Consider the following 16,066-nt stretch of genomic DNA (forward strand, 5'->3'; position numbering starts at 1 on the left):
GCGCTTTGAACTGTGGCAGGAGCTGCCGGCGCCGTCCCGGGCTGCAGCCCGGTGTCCCCTCCCCTCAGGCCAGCTCCGGACTTGGGGCGCTGGGGAAGTGGAAACCCAGAGGACCGTGGAGGGGTCCGGGCTGCGGAGAAAGGCGCAAAGCTGCGGGATTTGCTCTGACCACTCTTTCTGCTGCGCCCTTCACCACCTTGGGCAAGTCTGTATTTTAGAGATAATTCCCTAAAAGCTACACAAAGTTGTCAAAGATTCGGCTTTCCGTGGGTTTCCGTCCCTTCCACTCAAAGGATAGGTCGTTTAGCTGCGAGACTGGCCGCTCTAGACTGGGGTTCTGGCGCTTGGGTGGATCGCCTGGGGAGAGCAGACCCGACGGGACAATGAGAACGCTCAAGTAATTCGGATTCCCACCCCGGTTGTGCCTGCCTGGGTTGGCCGGGTAGATGGCAGGCACGCCCACTGAGCTCATCTGAAAGATGAAGATAATCATGTCTCTCCTGCTCACCCCTAGAGATCTTAAAGGGCACAGGTCTGGACAGATGACCTGGTAAGTGGAAAAGCACATTGAAAGTTAAAATAACATATCTATGCTACAAAGACTGTCAGTGTTTCATGTCAGAGAACATATACGGAGACAACATAGATTCCGCGTCAGAATGTCATAAAAGGCAGGCATGCCTCTTAGGAGGTACATACCCATGCTAGCCCTCAGAGATCTTGAAGATCTTCTGTTGAGTCCAGCATGATGGGCTAGCCCATCCAAATCATTGAGCTGCTACTAAATTCTAGGAGCTAGAGACTTAAAGGGGCAGTCCCTGCCTCACTGAGTTATTTGCTCCTCTGGCATTGGATTGGGATGCAGAGGAATAAGTCTCTCTTAATACCAACTGTGGAACCGCGGAACCAGAGGTGTGAACCACATATAAAATTAACTTCGTTGCAGATGAATAAAGAAATGTGGGCCTCCAGGAATCGGACTGCCTGTAGAATGGACAAGTTTACTAACGTTGGTTGTTGTTTCATAATCAGGGATGCCTCACTATGAAGTAGAAACTAGAAGATGAACCTGAGCAGCAGGACTTGAGGCATGTGAGCAGTGAGAGGCAATGGAGAAATTCAAGGTCAGGGACCCCGGAATGCCACAACTCCAAATGGATTTCATTGTGAGGAAGGGCAGGAGTGATGGGCCTCTGCTGGCCAGAAGAAAGGTAGGAAAGGAGGGGCCCTCCTTCAGCCTAAAGTCCTAGAACTCCCTCCTGCAGGCCTTGAATTCTCAACAACCCCTTCGTGGCTCGTCCTGGACTCTGGAGAGGTCAAATTGGTGTTCTGAATTGCTGTCATTTTTAATTCACTTTGACAAGTGTTTAATTATTTTTTATCAGAACTCTCGGTCTGAGAGTGATACACAAATAATGGCTATTCTGCTGCATGCAAAATGTGCAGTATCTCTCTGTATGATCTGTCAATTAGCTCTGGGTCTGGTCCACCAGCCACTTTGGAGGTGGTCCTGGGGAGGCCAGCCTCTGATTCTTGGTTCTCTCATAGAAAAGCATGTTCCAGGCTCTGTAAAAATCTGAGCAGAGAACAGTTGCCAGCTATGATTCTGAGATGTGAGGTGTGAATGTATAGATTTGTGCGGGACCAATGTTCCAGGCTCTGTAAAAATCTGAGCAGAGAACAGTTGCCAGCTATGATTCTGAGATGTGTGTGAGGTGTGAATGTATAGATTTGTGCGGGACCGTGTGCACATATGAGTTAACGGCACTAGAGTGTTTGTGAAGGTGAGTGTGTATTTGTGGGTCTCTGAGCTTGTAGACACAGTGCCCGTGTGTGTGAATGTGCAGCCATGAGTAATTTTGGTCATCAGAGTTATACAGAAGAATAGCTGTGGAGCCCAAATCTCTGGAGTTGTTCACTCTTTTCTTGCACCCAAGAAAGTTCAGAAAATTGTGTGCCCAAAAGGAAGAGATCCCCAGAGAGGCTGAGTGAGTGCCATCAAAGAAAACTTCTTTCCTAAGTTTAAGTCTTTTTCCTAAGTGCCTGTTGCGGGAGGAAGATAGTTCCATTCTACCACCTGCTCTTTACCCTCAAAACCCACTTCCCCTCCTGATAGGAAATAAACTCTTTAGGGCAGAAATGCTGAGGAAATTCTAGTCATTGGTTCCAAAACAGAATTCCACATTTCTGGAAAATAGTTTATTAATTCATTATTAATGGCAAATACATGGTCAATGCCTTAGCTTAACACTAAAGAATATCGTATTTGTGAGGAAAAAATGCTGGAAAAATAATTAAATAAAACAGCATAAACTAAATACAGACAAATAAATGAGCAAGTACCAATTACACTTGTCATGCATCAATGAAAGGAAGCTTTTGAAATGAGACTTAAAAAACGTAAGGCATCAATGGTAGGTGACAAAGGCATTAATACCCTGTAAAAGGCCGATAGACTCTTTTCTAATGAAAATACTGCCACAAAGACACAAACCTAACACTTCCCAATTACCCAGAGCCCAAATCATACATAATACTAGTGAGTAATGGCCACTTTCTTATCAACTGTGAGTTATAGGCAGATACCAGATTTATTACTTATTTGCTTTTGAGAAACAATTTTCCACCCAACCTAATGGGTTATAAATTGTCTCATTTGCAGCTATTTAATTTAAACCAGAACCTCAGTGCCTGTTAAACAAGAACATGAAAAATGACTATGTGGTATAACGCTAAGAGCCTACTGTTAAAAGAGCCATTTAATTCAGGGCAGTTTGTTCCTTAAAAAAAAAAAAAAAAAATTCAAGCCAGCAAAATAAGATGAGGCTTTTGACCTTCAGAGCATGATGAAACATGTGTAGTGGTGTTAGCCACAGCAACGCTGAATGCCACAGAAATAGTGCCACTGACAGTTCTGTCTTTAACAAGATACAAAACCAACATTAATAATCTTTAGTGTTATCATAGGCTGGCTGAAGGAGGGGGAGGAGGTGGAAATGTAGGTGCGGATGTCAAACGTGAGTGACACCCGAGTGTAATAAACACAGATGCTTTCAGGGTCTGAGGAAGTTGCAACTCTGCTGAGAGACATTTCACTGTTCAACCAAAAAAAAAAAAAAAGATAAGAAAGACTGGTTATTTCTAATTTGGCCCAGAAGGCAGAGTTAACTCTTGATGTGCCAGTCTGTTAAAAAGATGCAATTAGAAGCAAAGACCCCACATTCTACGCTCCTATGAAAGGGCTGAGGAGAAAAACAGGATAAATGACATTGTTTTCAATACACAGGAAACAGAAATCCCTGTGTGGCAAGTCAACAGAAAATGATTTCAGGAAAAAACCAAAATGAGCTGACTACCTTTTTCCTTTGCAAAGACCTCCCTTCCAGGACCCCAGGAGATGAGATTCCTCTCGCCCCCACCCCAGATCAAGTCTTGTTCAAGGTGCACAGGGTGGGAAGCGCTGAGCTGCGGCTCCCCTCCCCCTGTTCCCCCTTTAGCTTTAGTTGGGAAAAAAAAGATCCGAAACCACCTCCATCCAGCAAACCTGCCTCCCTGCATCAAAGAGAGGGAGTCATTTTATTCTGAGCCTCTGGATCACAGTCCCCTTCCCTGTCTCAAAAATTCCCCTGTGGGGCCGGCCCGGTGGCTCACTCGGTAGAGTGCAGCGCTTGGGAGTGTGGTGACACTCCCGCCGAGGGTTCGGATCTCACACAGAGACCGGTCCGCTCACTGGTTGAGCACGGTGCGGGCGTGACACTGAGGGTTGCGATCCCGTTACCGGTCACGAAAAAAGACAAAAAGGGAAAAAAAAAATTCCCCTGTGACTTGAATTCATCACCACCAAAGAGAACGCTCCTATCCCAATCCCAAGGAGGAAGATGCAAGGCAAACTGCAAGATCTTCTCCAAACCTGCACTGGGGGTGGGCAGTCTGCCTGGGGAGGGGGCATGCAGAGGCACAGAGAGAAGAGGGGACAGGAGGTACCGAGGAGGTGAATGGCGGCAGACACAGGAGTCATGCTATGGCCTTGAAGCAGACATGAGGTAGTCATGTTGTTAGGGAAGGATGCAGAGATTGAACCCAGGCAGGAGAACCAGATGACAGTCGGGGAGAGGCTTGAGAGGCAGAAGAGAGACAGCTGGGAAAGACAGAGATGGAGGCAGAGGAAGACAGGGAAACAGGAGAGAGGAAAGGAAAGAGCATCAGGGAAGAAGAGAAGGGCACTAGGATTGGGAGAGCAAGTTGGCCAGGAGACAGACCACTACAGCGGTGAAGAGGAAGGAAGGAGGGGAGTGAGAGAAGGCAGATTTTCAAAACCAGGCACTTCCCAAATTATAAAATCAATCACAGAGTTGTTTTGAGGGGAGCTGGTCACGCTCTCAATTTGGGCACTGGGGGCATGCAAGGTGGGAGGCGATGCAGCTCACATGTTGGGCATTCAGAGCCTACTTGCACTCAGCCCAGCCAGACCGGAAAACAGGCTGGGGCTGTCTTTGTCAGACAGGGCATTGGAGACACTCTCAGAGTGTGTAATAAAAGGCTGGGTGATGGAAGTTGGGGCCCACAGGGCTGGGGACTGACCACTCTAGGGCACTGTCCTGACCTGGAGGATCAATTAGGCCATAGTGACCACCGCTTAGGCTGAGGTTTCCCGGCTCACGAACCAGTACACTCACATGTGCTTCACGCATGTACATCACATGTAGCTGTGTCTTACATATCTCTCATATCACATATGTGTCGCAAAGAGTATGGGGGGGAGTGAATAATCCGTTTGTTCTTCTCCCCCCAGCCAAAGCACCTTAGGAGGCTCCAAAGGGCTTGATGATGTTCAGTATCTGCAGGTACATACGTGTACATGTGTGGCCACGCATGTTACACCCCATGATCCACACCAGCCTGCTCCAAGCTGCACCCTCCAGGGGAGCTAAGCAGAGGAGGAGACTGGTACTCTGGGCAGGCCTGGGCTGGTTCCTAGGGGGCAGGGCACTTTTGGCTGGCAGCTATTCCCAGGGACCTCCTCCAGAGCCTCACTGGGCTGAAGGTCTGGGTAGGGGCAGGAGACACTGGCTGCCTCTGGCAGGCAGGTAAGTCTGTCTGGCCCAGAGACTGCCTGCTCACACCCTCCCAGCTCCCTGTCCAACCAGTCTGCCCCCTGCCCTGGATCCACAACACCAGAGGTAAGATCAGGAGCCTCCAAAGGCAGGGGATCCTCGGGCTCCAAGTCTTGGAGATGGAGGTCAGGGTTCCCTTTGGATGCACCAAAGTCAGAATGGACAATGACTTCGGCCTCAACCTGGTTCCTGCAGGCTGGGGGTGGCTTCTTCCTTCCATTGCCCTGGACAGAGCAGAGAACACAAAGACAAGGCAGCCATTACTGAGAGTGACCATCAGAAGAAAGAACGACATACATGGGGTGGAGAGAGACTGACCCTGCTCCATCAGAGTGTACATTACAGGGGAGGTGGTAATGGATACACAGCAACTGTCCCACCAGAGGTGACGTTCAGTCCCATGTAAAGGCAGGGGAAAATGGAATACTACCAATTTGCTCTTGCTCAGGAATTCCAGAAGTACCAGACTCAAGTCAGGGCCTCCATGAAGAGAAGGAAGAGCTACAGATACTCAGGCCAGGCCCACCCTCAGACCCATGGTAATTCTTTTAACTTTTTTGTGGCTGGCACAGGGATCGAACCCTGGACCTTGGTGTTATCAGCACCACGCTTTAACCCACTGAGCTAACCAGCCAGCCCTTCCATGGTAATTCTGCTGTGGCTCACTTAGGGCCTGTCTCCTACCCGAGTGAAACACAGATTCCTGCAAACTGGCCTGCCCTCCACCCACTCGACTTTTGGAGGCTCCAGGGGTTTCCAGGCTAGACTTCTATCCCAAAGGAAGTTATCATCCCGGGGTCTCCAGAGAACTCACTACTTCTTCACAAGCATGGGGACCTGTCCCTCCTTTCCTGCCCGGTCCTCCCAGGACACTGACCTTTATGGCGTCATACACTAGAGCCTGCAGCAACAGTGTCTGCCCAGTTCCGGCAGGGGGCAGCAGGGCCCGGGTCAGAGCCGGCCTGGGGCCTGCCTGGGGCAGCTCACAGCCTGCCCAGGAACCTGCCCAACTCAGCCCACCTGGCTGAGCCCAGGAGATCTGCACAGGGGAAAAAAGGGACACTGAGGGGCATGACCAGGACTGATGGGGAAAAGAAAGCACAAGAGAGGGAAGGAGACGAAGCCATGGGGAATTAGGGCCCAGTCTCTTGGCCCCTCTACCATCTCACTCCCAACAGGTTCCCTGCTAAGCCCCCTCCCCAAGTCTCAGGGGAGGGGCACAGAAAGGGCTGAGAGCTAGTGGAGAGAATTTGAAGATGCAGTCTTCCTGCACACAGAACGAATACCAGATGCTCTGCAAAGCCCAAGCTTCCCTAGCCAGGTGGGCTCTCCTTCCCCCGAAAGGCAGGGAGAGGGTGAAGTAAGGACTGGTCAGAGTCAGGCTGGGCCACCACTGCTGGCATGGAGGAGACTTGCCCTGCAGAGGGCCTCGCCTTATTCTAGCCCCAGTCCCACTTGGCCACAGCCTAGCTGATCAACCTCTTCTCCCCATGTTGGGGAGCGGTGGGTCTTAGAGGTCTCCCCAGCTCCTGGGATGAGGAGGGATCTGGGTGTTCTGGCCACCCCGAGTCACCTTCAAATGCCCACTGGGGGCCTTCCCCCCATGAGAACCAGGCTGACCTATTCTGCCAGGGCTGGAGCCCACCTGCTTTCCAGCCCTACCAACCCTTTCCCAGAGGAGGGAGAGAGCTCTTTCCTCGCGCAGCTGGCCCAGGAAGGGGGCTGGGCTCTCTCACAGGTCACACGATGTGCTCTGGTGCCCTCTGGTGTCCCATTTGGGAATGAGCCATAGCGCGGGGCTATGAACATACCCAGGTTCCAGGCTCACCTTTCTCTTGGAGTGACCCCCGCAGTCTGAAATGCCGCCACCCATGAGGCTGTGCACTTCAGCTTTGTCCTCCATGTCTGAGGGTGGTGGAGACCAGTCCTGGGGACGGGGGTGCACAAGGGACTCCAGTTCATGGGCAGCTGGGGGAGTGGGGGGGGCAAGCCGGGCTCTGGAGTACAATGCAGGGTTCCCAGCAGTGGCCGTGGAGGACAGGCCCGGGAGGCCTTCCCTAGAAGGGAAGATGGGAAGAGAGGCACAGTGGTCAGAGTGAGAAGAAGCGGGTACTGGGATCTAGTCCAACTTATGTCTCTGGGCAGGTTCCATCTGTAGGACTTGGTTTCCTGGTCTGTGCAATTAGTAGGAAATTACAATTGTTCAAAACAGGCTGACACTGCAAATGGGGTCCTTCCTCCTTCGGCTCCAGGCATCTGGAGGTTTGGGGCCTGTCTTTCCAAGATGCTGGTGGCTACAGAGGAAGCAGGAGCAAGGCAGCTCTGCCGGCCCTTGCTGAGGGGGCTAGGCTGGGGGCTCCCCTAAGTCCATCCCAATTCTCCTGAGAACATCACCCCCAATCCCTTTATCTCAGAGTCCTAATTTTAATGGGGCTCCTGGGAGTGCCTAGGTCCTGTCATGGTCACTCCCCCTGTTTGCCCATTCTGCAGCCCTTCCTGGAAATCTCCCCTCTCTGTGATCAGACTGGCTCCCTTGCCCACCTGTGGGGGCCGCGGCGCAGGCCAGCACACATGCAGGCCAGAAGGCACAGGAGGCCCAGGCAGACACCCACGATGATGCCCGTAACTGAGTGCATGTCCAAGGAGTCTAGTGGAGGAGAAAAAGGGGACAGAGTAGGTCAAGGACAGGAGAAGAGCACAGGGTGCATATATCAGGACTACTTGGGGATTCCCCAGGAGACCACCAGCCTGAGTCTCACCCTTTGGATGCTTGAAGTCTTCTGATGCGTGGACAGGAGGGACCCATGGCAGGGACTACCGCTACCTCACCCTCTGACTGTTCTCCCTGCTACACCTCCAGAAGTGGTAGTCTGTCCTCATCAAACTGGCCTTTCAGGGAATCACGCTTCCTGCCTACCCTCCAGGGCTGGTCTCATGGGTGTGCAACACGTGCAGTTGCATGGGGCTCCCACTTGGTTTAATGCTGTGCTGTCACCATCTTAAAATTCCTAATAAGTTTTTAAATTATGGGCACCACATTTTCATTTCGCACTGGGCCCTACAAATTACGTAGCCATCCTGCTGCTCACCTCCACACCCCCCCCAAAAGCTCATCACCTCACCAAGCCAATCCTCTACTGAAAGCAATCCCCTGAAGAAACTAGTCTGTAAGCCATGGCAGTCCCACATGAATCTAACATCATGACCAAGTCACCACTGAACCACACTGATTTCCCCTTCAAATTTGCCCTGTCCCCACCAAACCAGGAGGGCAGCTGTCCAAAACAATGAAAATGTAATTGTTCCTAGAGGCAGGGGCTTGGAAGTGAACTCAAGGGGCCTCTGGGGACCTAGACTGCCCCAGTGTGCACTCCACTCCACTCCACTCCTCCTGGCCCTCATACCTGAGAGCTTCTCCTGGAGGGTGATCACATCCTGCAGGCGGGAGAAGGGCCCGGGCCCCACCTCTGTGCGCGCCCCCATCTTGAAGAAGTACCTAGTGTCGCTCTCCAGGCCGTGTACCTCGGCACTGAAGATGTTTCCTGGCAGTGGGGAGGGAAGCAGGGAGAGCAGGGATGGTGGGTAGGGTGAGGGTGGGATGCAAGGCTAAGCAGAAAACAGGACTGGGAAGGTCTGCTCCTCTACTCAGGCAGGAGCTTCTGCCTACTCCTCCCAGAAACCCCTAGAACAAATCTCAGCCCCACTCTCATTGTTAACCCAGCCACTGGAGAGGTTGGAAGAGCTGGGGAAGCTCCTGCTCAGGTGCCCTGGGGCAGGAGCCCTCACCCTCAGTGGTGAGCAGGGTCCACTGGTGCTCAGGCTGGGTGTGGTTGTTGCTGTACAGGATCAGATACTCCACTATCTCGCCATTGGGCTCTGTGGGGGGGCACCAGTGCAGCCGAACAGTGGATGGCGTCAGGGGGCTCAGGCGCAGGTCAGATGGGGGCGTTGAGGGCCCTACGGTGCAGGGGAGGAGACAGGGAGAGACAAGGTCACAAAGAGTCCCAGCTCTGGGGGCAGGTGGGAGACAGGGCATGAGGACATGATCTCCCTGCTTCTTCCTTCACTAGAACAAACTGTGATGCAAGGATGAGGTCTGGTCTCTCGCTAGGGGAATTTTGGAAAGCAGTGTGTGTGTTGGAAGAGGATTTTACCACCACTCCTTCCCTGCCAGAAACTCTTCTCTACTCAGCTCTGTCCAAACCTTGGGCTTCTGAGGGATGTTTCAGAAAAAAGGGCTGCTGGGGCAAGAAGGAGTTGGGTAGAAGATGAGTTGGGGGCCAGGGGGCCTGGGGCCACTCACGGTCAGGCAGGGTGGAGCGCTCCACCACGGAGCCGAAAGGCCCATCCACGTCCACACCGTGGGACTGCACTGCAAACTCATATTTGGTGAATGGCTTCAACCCACCAATGAGGATATCTTCTCCAGAACTGCAGAGGCAAGAAACATGACTAGTGCCCTCACGCACACTCTCCTAGCAGGGCAAACCCCTCCAAATCTAGACCTCTGCTCAACCATAGCCCCAGGCCCTGCCCTGGGAAGGGAAGCTGCTCCCTGACTCATGGAGGCCACTAACACCATCCAGAGGACCTACAGAGACATCGGGATATATGCTGCCCCATGTCCAATCTCCAAGTCAGGCCCCCTCTTACAGGAAACCTTCCTGAACTAATCCAAGTCATTCTCCACCCAAGGAACCATCTCTGATGCATGCATCTTTTCCTTGGTTTAATTTTGCCTTAGCTGCAATTGTATGCACCAATTGCTTTTTATGTGATGCTTCCTCTGCCACACCAGCAGCTCCTCAGGCTCTGTCTCCCCATCTGATGGGGGTGGGGGGTGGCTCTGAGAACAGTGGCAGGGCTCTCTTCCCCATCAGATTGGGAGCCCTCTGAGGTTGGAGAAACAGGTCTGTCCTGCACCACATTCTCCAAAGGGTGAGAACAAGGCTCTGCTGTGAGGGGACAGGATCAGGCTGGCTCTCCTTTCCCACCATCTGGTCAGTGGACTGGGCAGTGGACCCTGTGCAGATCCTCCGTGTGTCCCCAGTGTACAGGTGAGCCATGGAAGTGAAAAGTTCCGGAATCCCAGGGTCTCTCTTTTCATCACCACTTGCTGCCTTCCCCCCTCCCCCATCTGTGCTCCCCCCACCTTTACAGCATTAGTCCCTCTTCCCCACCTGGTGTAATAGGTGACCAGGGAGGCATTCCTGAGCCCCCAGGGGCTGAAGCGGACGGTGTAGTTGACGATCTTGACTGTGGTGAAGTCTGGCTTTTTCCACCGAAGCCAAATGGATGTGGAGCTATTTGATTCTGCGTGAACATGGGCTGGGGGCAAAGGTGGCCCCCTCTGGATGGGCAGGTCTGGAAGGTGAAAATGAGTGTGGAGAAGGGAGAGAGGACACTCATCCCTAAATGTGGATAGTGGTTCACTGCTCCCAATGCTCGCTCTTTTTCTTTCTCTCTCTGTCTCTCTTTTTTTGTTTTTTACCAAGGGATGGAGACTGAACCTTCTCTCTTGATCTTGTGAGCTGGGTGGCATCATCATTCCGGCTTCACAGATAAGAAACTGAGACTCCCAGGAATTTAAGTGATTTTTGCCAAGGTCATACATATAGCAGACTGTGGAACACTTGCACGTAAGAATGTAATACAGAGAGAGGCAGAAAATCATGGCAATTAAGAGCATAGACTCTGGGGCCAGGCTGCGTTGGCTCAAGTTCCAGCACTGCCACTTACTAGCTGTGTGACCTTGAAGAAGCATTCTGTGCCTCCACTCCCCATTCTGTAAGTAGAGCTGATAATAGTACCTACCTCATGGGGATTAAATTAGCTAATATTTGTAAAGTAGATAGGAAAATATCTGGAATTATGTAAGTACTATATGATAATAAGTGTTTATATATTATATAAACATAAAATAAAATAAACATGAGAGCAGGTACCTGTGTTGTGTTGTCCACCACTAAGTTCCCAGAACAAAGGCATGTGGAAGACACTTAGTAAAATATTTGTTGAATGAATAAACGAACAAACCGGAATTAGAATTCAGGTTTCTTGGCTTCTGGCTGAATGCTCCTTCTGCTAAACCACATGGCTGAAAATCAGCCTGGGAAGTTGGGGATAAGGAAGCATCATGGTGGGCAACCCAGGGGTCCATACGGGGACACAAGGCAGTGTACTGCAGTGGAAAGACTTCCACCTGGCAGCCAGGAGTCCTGGCTCTGGTCTAGGCTCTCTGTAACTTTGGACAAGTTTCTCTACCTCTTTGAGCCTCAGTTTCCCACTAGGCCACATAGGGATACTCTCCCTGCCTGGAGCTGAGAGTTAATCTGATATTGTGATATAGGCAGATGTGTTCTAAAAATTGTTTTAAGGTCAAACTTGGGGTCAGGAGTTACTGATCAGCCATGGAGTTTCTCTCTCCAAACCTCCCAAATTAGCACTGTTCATGGATAATGAAAATACAATAGCAGGCCTCAAAGACATGCACAAACTAGAGCTTCTCTCTACGACAGGCTGTCTGGAGCCAGAAGAAGACCCCTGACCCCAGGAGAACGGGTTTGGGTGGGCTGAGGCTGCTGGACTGCCTGCCCACAGGCTGGCCCGCAGGAGAGGAAAAGGAGGCAGCTCGCTGACCCCTCTGCTGAGGCCTCTCCCTCCCCCCCAGCCCCTCACCTGGCGTGGGAGCCTTCTCTGTCTTGCCCTTCCACACCGCCGCATAGCCGTCCTCGTGTTTGTTGAATGCCACGAGCTTCACCTCATACAGCCGGCCAGGAACTGGGGAAGGTCACAGGGGTCACCTACTGGCTAGAGGACCTCTGGGGTCACCCTCCCACCCCAGAAAGCATTCCATCTCTAACCTCTGTGTCCAGCTTGTCCAGTCCCCACTGAAGCTAAGCCTGCCCCGTCCCCAGCCATCCTCACCCAGCTGGGTCAGCTCATACTGCTTCACTTTCTTTTTGAGCCGGACGGGCCCCACATCCCAAGCCTGGTCTCCACGGCCTCCTGGCGGGCGATCCCCATCAGCCTCCTCCTCGGCTCCTACTTCCCGCCAGTACAGTTTGTAGCCAGAGATCTGAGCGGGGTGAGGGGGCGGCTGCCATGACACCACCAGAGACTCCATCCTTGCCCGCACCTTCAACTCTGCAGGAGCAAAAGGGACTGAGGGCAGAGGAGCAGGATGGGGAAAAGGAGGAAGAGAATAGAGAATGAGGAGGCCAGGCATAGGAGGGGAAGAGTCGGGGGCAGAGGCAGGAAGATGCGCTCAGTGAGAGACTTGCCAGCATTCTCCCAACGCATCAGCTGCCAGCCACCGCCCTAGATGCCCGGCCTGGACTTGGTCTAGAGGCGAACTCACTATTCCACAAGCACAGAGTGCTGGGAATGCCGCGTGTCTCCTGGGCGTTTGCAAAGGGGTTGGCCAGGAGCACCTCTGGGGCAGGGTTGACAGTACCTGGCACAGAGGAGGCCTCCATAAGCCTCCTGAAGGACTGAATGCAGGCAAGGGGTTACTGAGGCCGGGAAGGAGGGATGGAGCCATTAGAGTGGGGAGCCCCACTTGGAGCCTTAGTGGGGGCATACATGCGCAGAAAGATACTGCACTATGTGAAAGATACTGTCCTAAGCAATCTGCGCATGTATGCTAATTTTACACTCCCAAACCTATAAAATAGCAAAAATATTACTATCCCAATTTTAGAGATAAAAAAAACTGAGGCTCAGAGAAGTTAAGTAACTTGCCCAATGTCACACACATAGTATGTACTGGGTTTTGACTACCTTTTAATCACTCTACTATCAGTCTCTCAACAAAAATAACCATCATAATTATTAATCAAAATGATTAAGAAGCAGCAGCCACTATTTTATGAGTTCTTATTATGTACTAAGGACTTTAATTGTAAGACATTTTAATCCTCACACCACCCCTTGCAGGAATTAAAGACTCAGAGTTATAAATGGTTAGTCCAAGGTCACACAGCAGATAGAAGGGACACTTGAGCCCAGCCCTTCACCTCTACACTCAGGCCTCCCTATTACCTGTCAAATAGAGGGAGCCATGGAAAGTCTCTGATGGGCGGGGGCACTGGTTCCCAACGGCACACATACACCCACGCAGTCACACACACTGTCCCATCCTCTCCCACAACCCTGTACCGTGGCTCTGGTTGTGCACACTGGGCGTCCTGTGCTGCATCCACTGGGAGGGGGCCCCATAGCCGGCCCCTGTGCCAGCTGAAATCCTTACTCGATACACCTTGTTTGGCTGAAGTGAATTCAGTGTAAGCTGTGTCTCATTCCCTGGCACCTCGGTGGAGAAAATCTGATCTGCTGGGACAGAAAAGATGGGCTGCTGGGTGGCCACCTGAGGACCATGACTCCTGAACCCCCTACACTGACTCCTCCACCTCAGATCCTGGTTCCTCAGTGCCCACTGGAGACCGAGGCCCTCTCCGCACTGGCCCCTCAGAGCCTGGGCAGACTCCATGGCTCTGGGGTTGACACCTGGGCCTCCAACTCTGGTTGATGCAGGCCATGAGCCTCGGCTCAGCATCAGGGGGAGGACCATGGCCTGCTTTACCCTCTCCCCATGAGCTGTCAGTGACCATGACCCCACCCCAACATACACCAGGGTGCAGGCACAAAGCGTTGGCTGTGAGGACCGTAAAGCACCGCCTGACCATCCAAAGCTCACCTCCTCACCCTTTCTTCCCTGCTCACCCTCACCTTGGCCCTGAACCACTTTTCTTCTCATTCCTTACCCCTTTCCTAACCACTCCCCCAGACTACCTACATCTGCCCTAACACACCCTCCCCAAAGCCCCATTTCCCCCAATCCCACAAGCACACTTTCTACCCCCGCATCCCTCCCCTGCTTTTTGAGCTGGAAAAGAGTCCAGGCAGGTAGCCTCATTTGACAGATAAGGAAAATGAGGCAGCAACTGAACAGGATTACATACTGCCATTGTAGAGAGGGAAGACTAGAACCCAGGCCTCCCTCTGCCTTCAGCTAGCCCTCTTTGCTTTCCCTTTTCATTCCTGTTGACCCCACCGCAGCCCACCCTCCTCTCTTCCGGGCTCACCTTTCCCCACCCCACCACTCTGCTTAATTTCCTGACTCCCCCCAACTCTGCTCAGGTCTCAGCTGCTCTGACCGACAGTCCACGTTGCTAATTCCCAACCATGCCTGCCGCCTGCCCCAACTCACCTTCCTTTCCCAAACCGTACTCTATCTTGTACTTCACCACCTGCCCATTGCTCAGGCTGGGGGGCAGGGGCAGCCACGCCACCCTGATGTCCGAGGGGTTGGGGCTGGACAGGGAGAGCTGGGGCGCTGCACTGGGGACTGAGACAGAAGAACATCAGCATGAGCTCTGCTCCACCGACGTGGAAGGTGAGGCTCAGCAGCGGTCAGAGACTTGCCCACGTCACACAGCAAGTCAGGAGTAGGCCCAGGACCAGGATCTGAGGGAGGAAAGGGAGCCTCTCAGGGGAGCCCTATGCTGGAGGATGAGGGGACATCCTTCCCACCCTGAAGCTGGAAAAAACTTGGGGCCCAATCTTCCACAGCCAATGGGTTGATGTCACTGTCCCCCACCCCAACTGGATGGTATGTGGTATCAGGGAGAAGGACTGTATATATGGGGAATCACAAGACTTGGGCCCAAGTCCCAGCTGTACTTCTGACCTTGGGCAAGACACTCTCATTTTCTGGGCCTGTTTCTGCAATTGTAGATTGGGGAGAAGAACCCCTGCTAAGTCCCTTTCAGGGCACAAAATATGACACAGGGCCAGGATAAGTGCCGTGGCATACAATAGTAAAAAGAAGGTGAACTACCATCCCTAGGGAATTCTCTGGGCCCCAAGCTGCCCATTGCAGGTCCAGAGGCCCTACCATCATCCAACGTGTGAACCAGTGCAGGGGTGGAGGTGCGGCTGGCCCCCAGCTGGGAGTAGGCCACCACGTAGAACTCATAATCAGTGTTGGGTTCCAGGTCCCGAACCTGCAGCTCTGTGGTGTCATTGTTCACTGCAAACTGGTATTCCACATTGTCCATGCCTGGGGTGGTGACACAGGGAACAAGAGGACTATCGCATGGCCACTCTAGGGGCTGGCCAGCTGGAGTCTGTCCTTCACACTTTCCCAGTCTTTGGAATAGTTTATTTATAGCTAAATCACCCCAGATAATCAGATTATAAACTCCCTTTCTAATCTCACTGCATTAGTTCGTGCACGGGTTAATAAGTTCTTTTTGGTGTCTAATTGAAATGACTCCTGCCGCAGTTAATTAGCTGGGGTGGGAGGTGGCTCCAGGAATGTGAGAGCACTTTCCCTGGAAGGAGAAGCACCCTCTTCTCCCTCCTCTCTCATAACAAACGTGGTCGAGGGGAAGCAGAGCCACACACATTGACCCCTCCAGCACCAGGCTGAAGACCACTGCCTAACCCATTCCTGCCTGGGTCTGTCTCTCTTGTGAGCTCCTACCCCATCCCATCCTATCCCCAAAGGCACCCAACCCTTCAGTCATCCAACGTGTCCCCCTTCCCCACTGCGCCAGGACTGGGCCTTTGCTGGGGCGTGTCAGGTCCCAGGCAGGCGTACCCCGTGCCTTCTGGTAGTGGAGGGAGAAGCCGATGATCTGCTCGCTGTGCAGCTCGGGCCGCTCCCAGGCCACCAGCACCGCGGAGCTGCTCAGCGGTGTGGCCGTGACCCGCGTGGGGGCGCTGGGCAGCCCCTCGCGCACCACCACCGCCAGCGGCGCCGCGGCGCACGCCGTTCCCGCGCTGTTCTCAGCCACGCACTGGTAGTAGCCGGCGTCCTGCAGGCCGATCTGGGTGATGACCAGGCTGCCGCCGCCACCCTGGACCTTGACGCGCCCGTTGGGCCGCAGCGGCGCCCCGTCGTGCAGCCAGCGCAGCGCCGGCCTCGGCTCCCCCGACGCGCGGCA

The 16,066-nt window shown here is 52.9% G+C and overlaps 1 protein-coding gene across 1 annotated transcript in view; it reads right to left on the bottom strand.

The window, feature by feature from the left end:
- Nucleotides 1-4,174: 4,174 nt before the first annotated feature.
- IGDCC4 (immunoglobulin superfamily, DCC subclass, member 4) overlaps nucleotides 4,175-16,066 on the bottom strand; it is a 45,404-nt gene continuing 33,512 nt past the window's right edge. The window contains exons 8-21 of the mRNA XM_008575375.1: nucleotides 15,721-16,066; nucleotides 15,013-15,177; nucleotides 14,326-14,463; nucleotides 13,275-13,445; nucleotides 12,042-12,278; nucleotides 11,793-11,894; nucleotides 10,295-10,478; nucleotides 9,418-9,545; nucleotides 8,901-9,071; nucleotides 8,519-8,656; nucleotides 7,656-7,761; nucleotides 6,943-7,171; nucleotides 5,992-6,153; nucleotides 4,175-5,338 (exon numbers count right to left, since the gene is read on the bottom strand). The exon at nucleotides 15,721-16,066 is cut by the window's right edge and continues 22 nt beyond it. Of these exons, the coding sequence (XP_008573597.1) occupies nucleotides 4,928-5,338; nucleotides 5,992-6,153; nucleotides 6,943-7,171; nucleotides 7,656-7,761; nucleotides 8,519-8,656; nucleotides 8,901-9,071; nucleotides 9,418-9,545; nucleotides 10,295-10,478; nucleotides 11,793-11,894; nucleotides 12,042-12,278; nucleotides 13,275-13,445; nucleotides 14,326-14,463; nucleotides 15,013-15,177; nucleotides 15,721-16,066 (2,688 nt within the window). The 3' untranslated portion in view covers nucleotides 4,175-4,927. The remainder of the gene's footprint in view (nucleotides 5,339-5,991; nucleotides 6,154-6,942; nucleotides 7,172-7,655; nucleotides 7,762-8,518; nucleotides 8,657-8,900; nucleotides 9,072-9,417; nucleotides 9,546-10,294; nucleotides 10,479-11,792; nucleotides 11,895-12,041; nucleotides 12,279-13,274; nucleotides 13,446-14,325; nucleotides 14,464-15,012; nucleotides 15,178-15,720) is intronic.

This window comes from Galeopterus variegatus, unplaced genomic scaffold (genome assembly GCF_000696425.1).
Source record: "Galeopterus variegatus unplaced genomic scaffold, G_variegatus-3.0.2 Scaffold1178, whole genome shotgun sequence".
Lineage (NCBI taxonomy): Eukaryota > Metazoa > Chordata > Mammalia > Dermoptera > Cynocephalidae > Galeopterus > Galeopterus variegatus.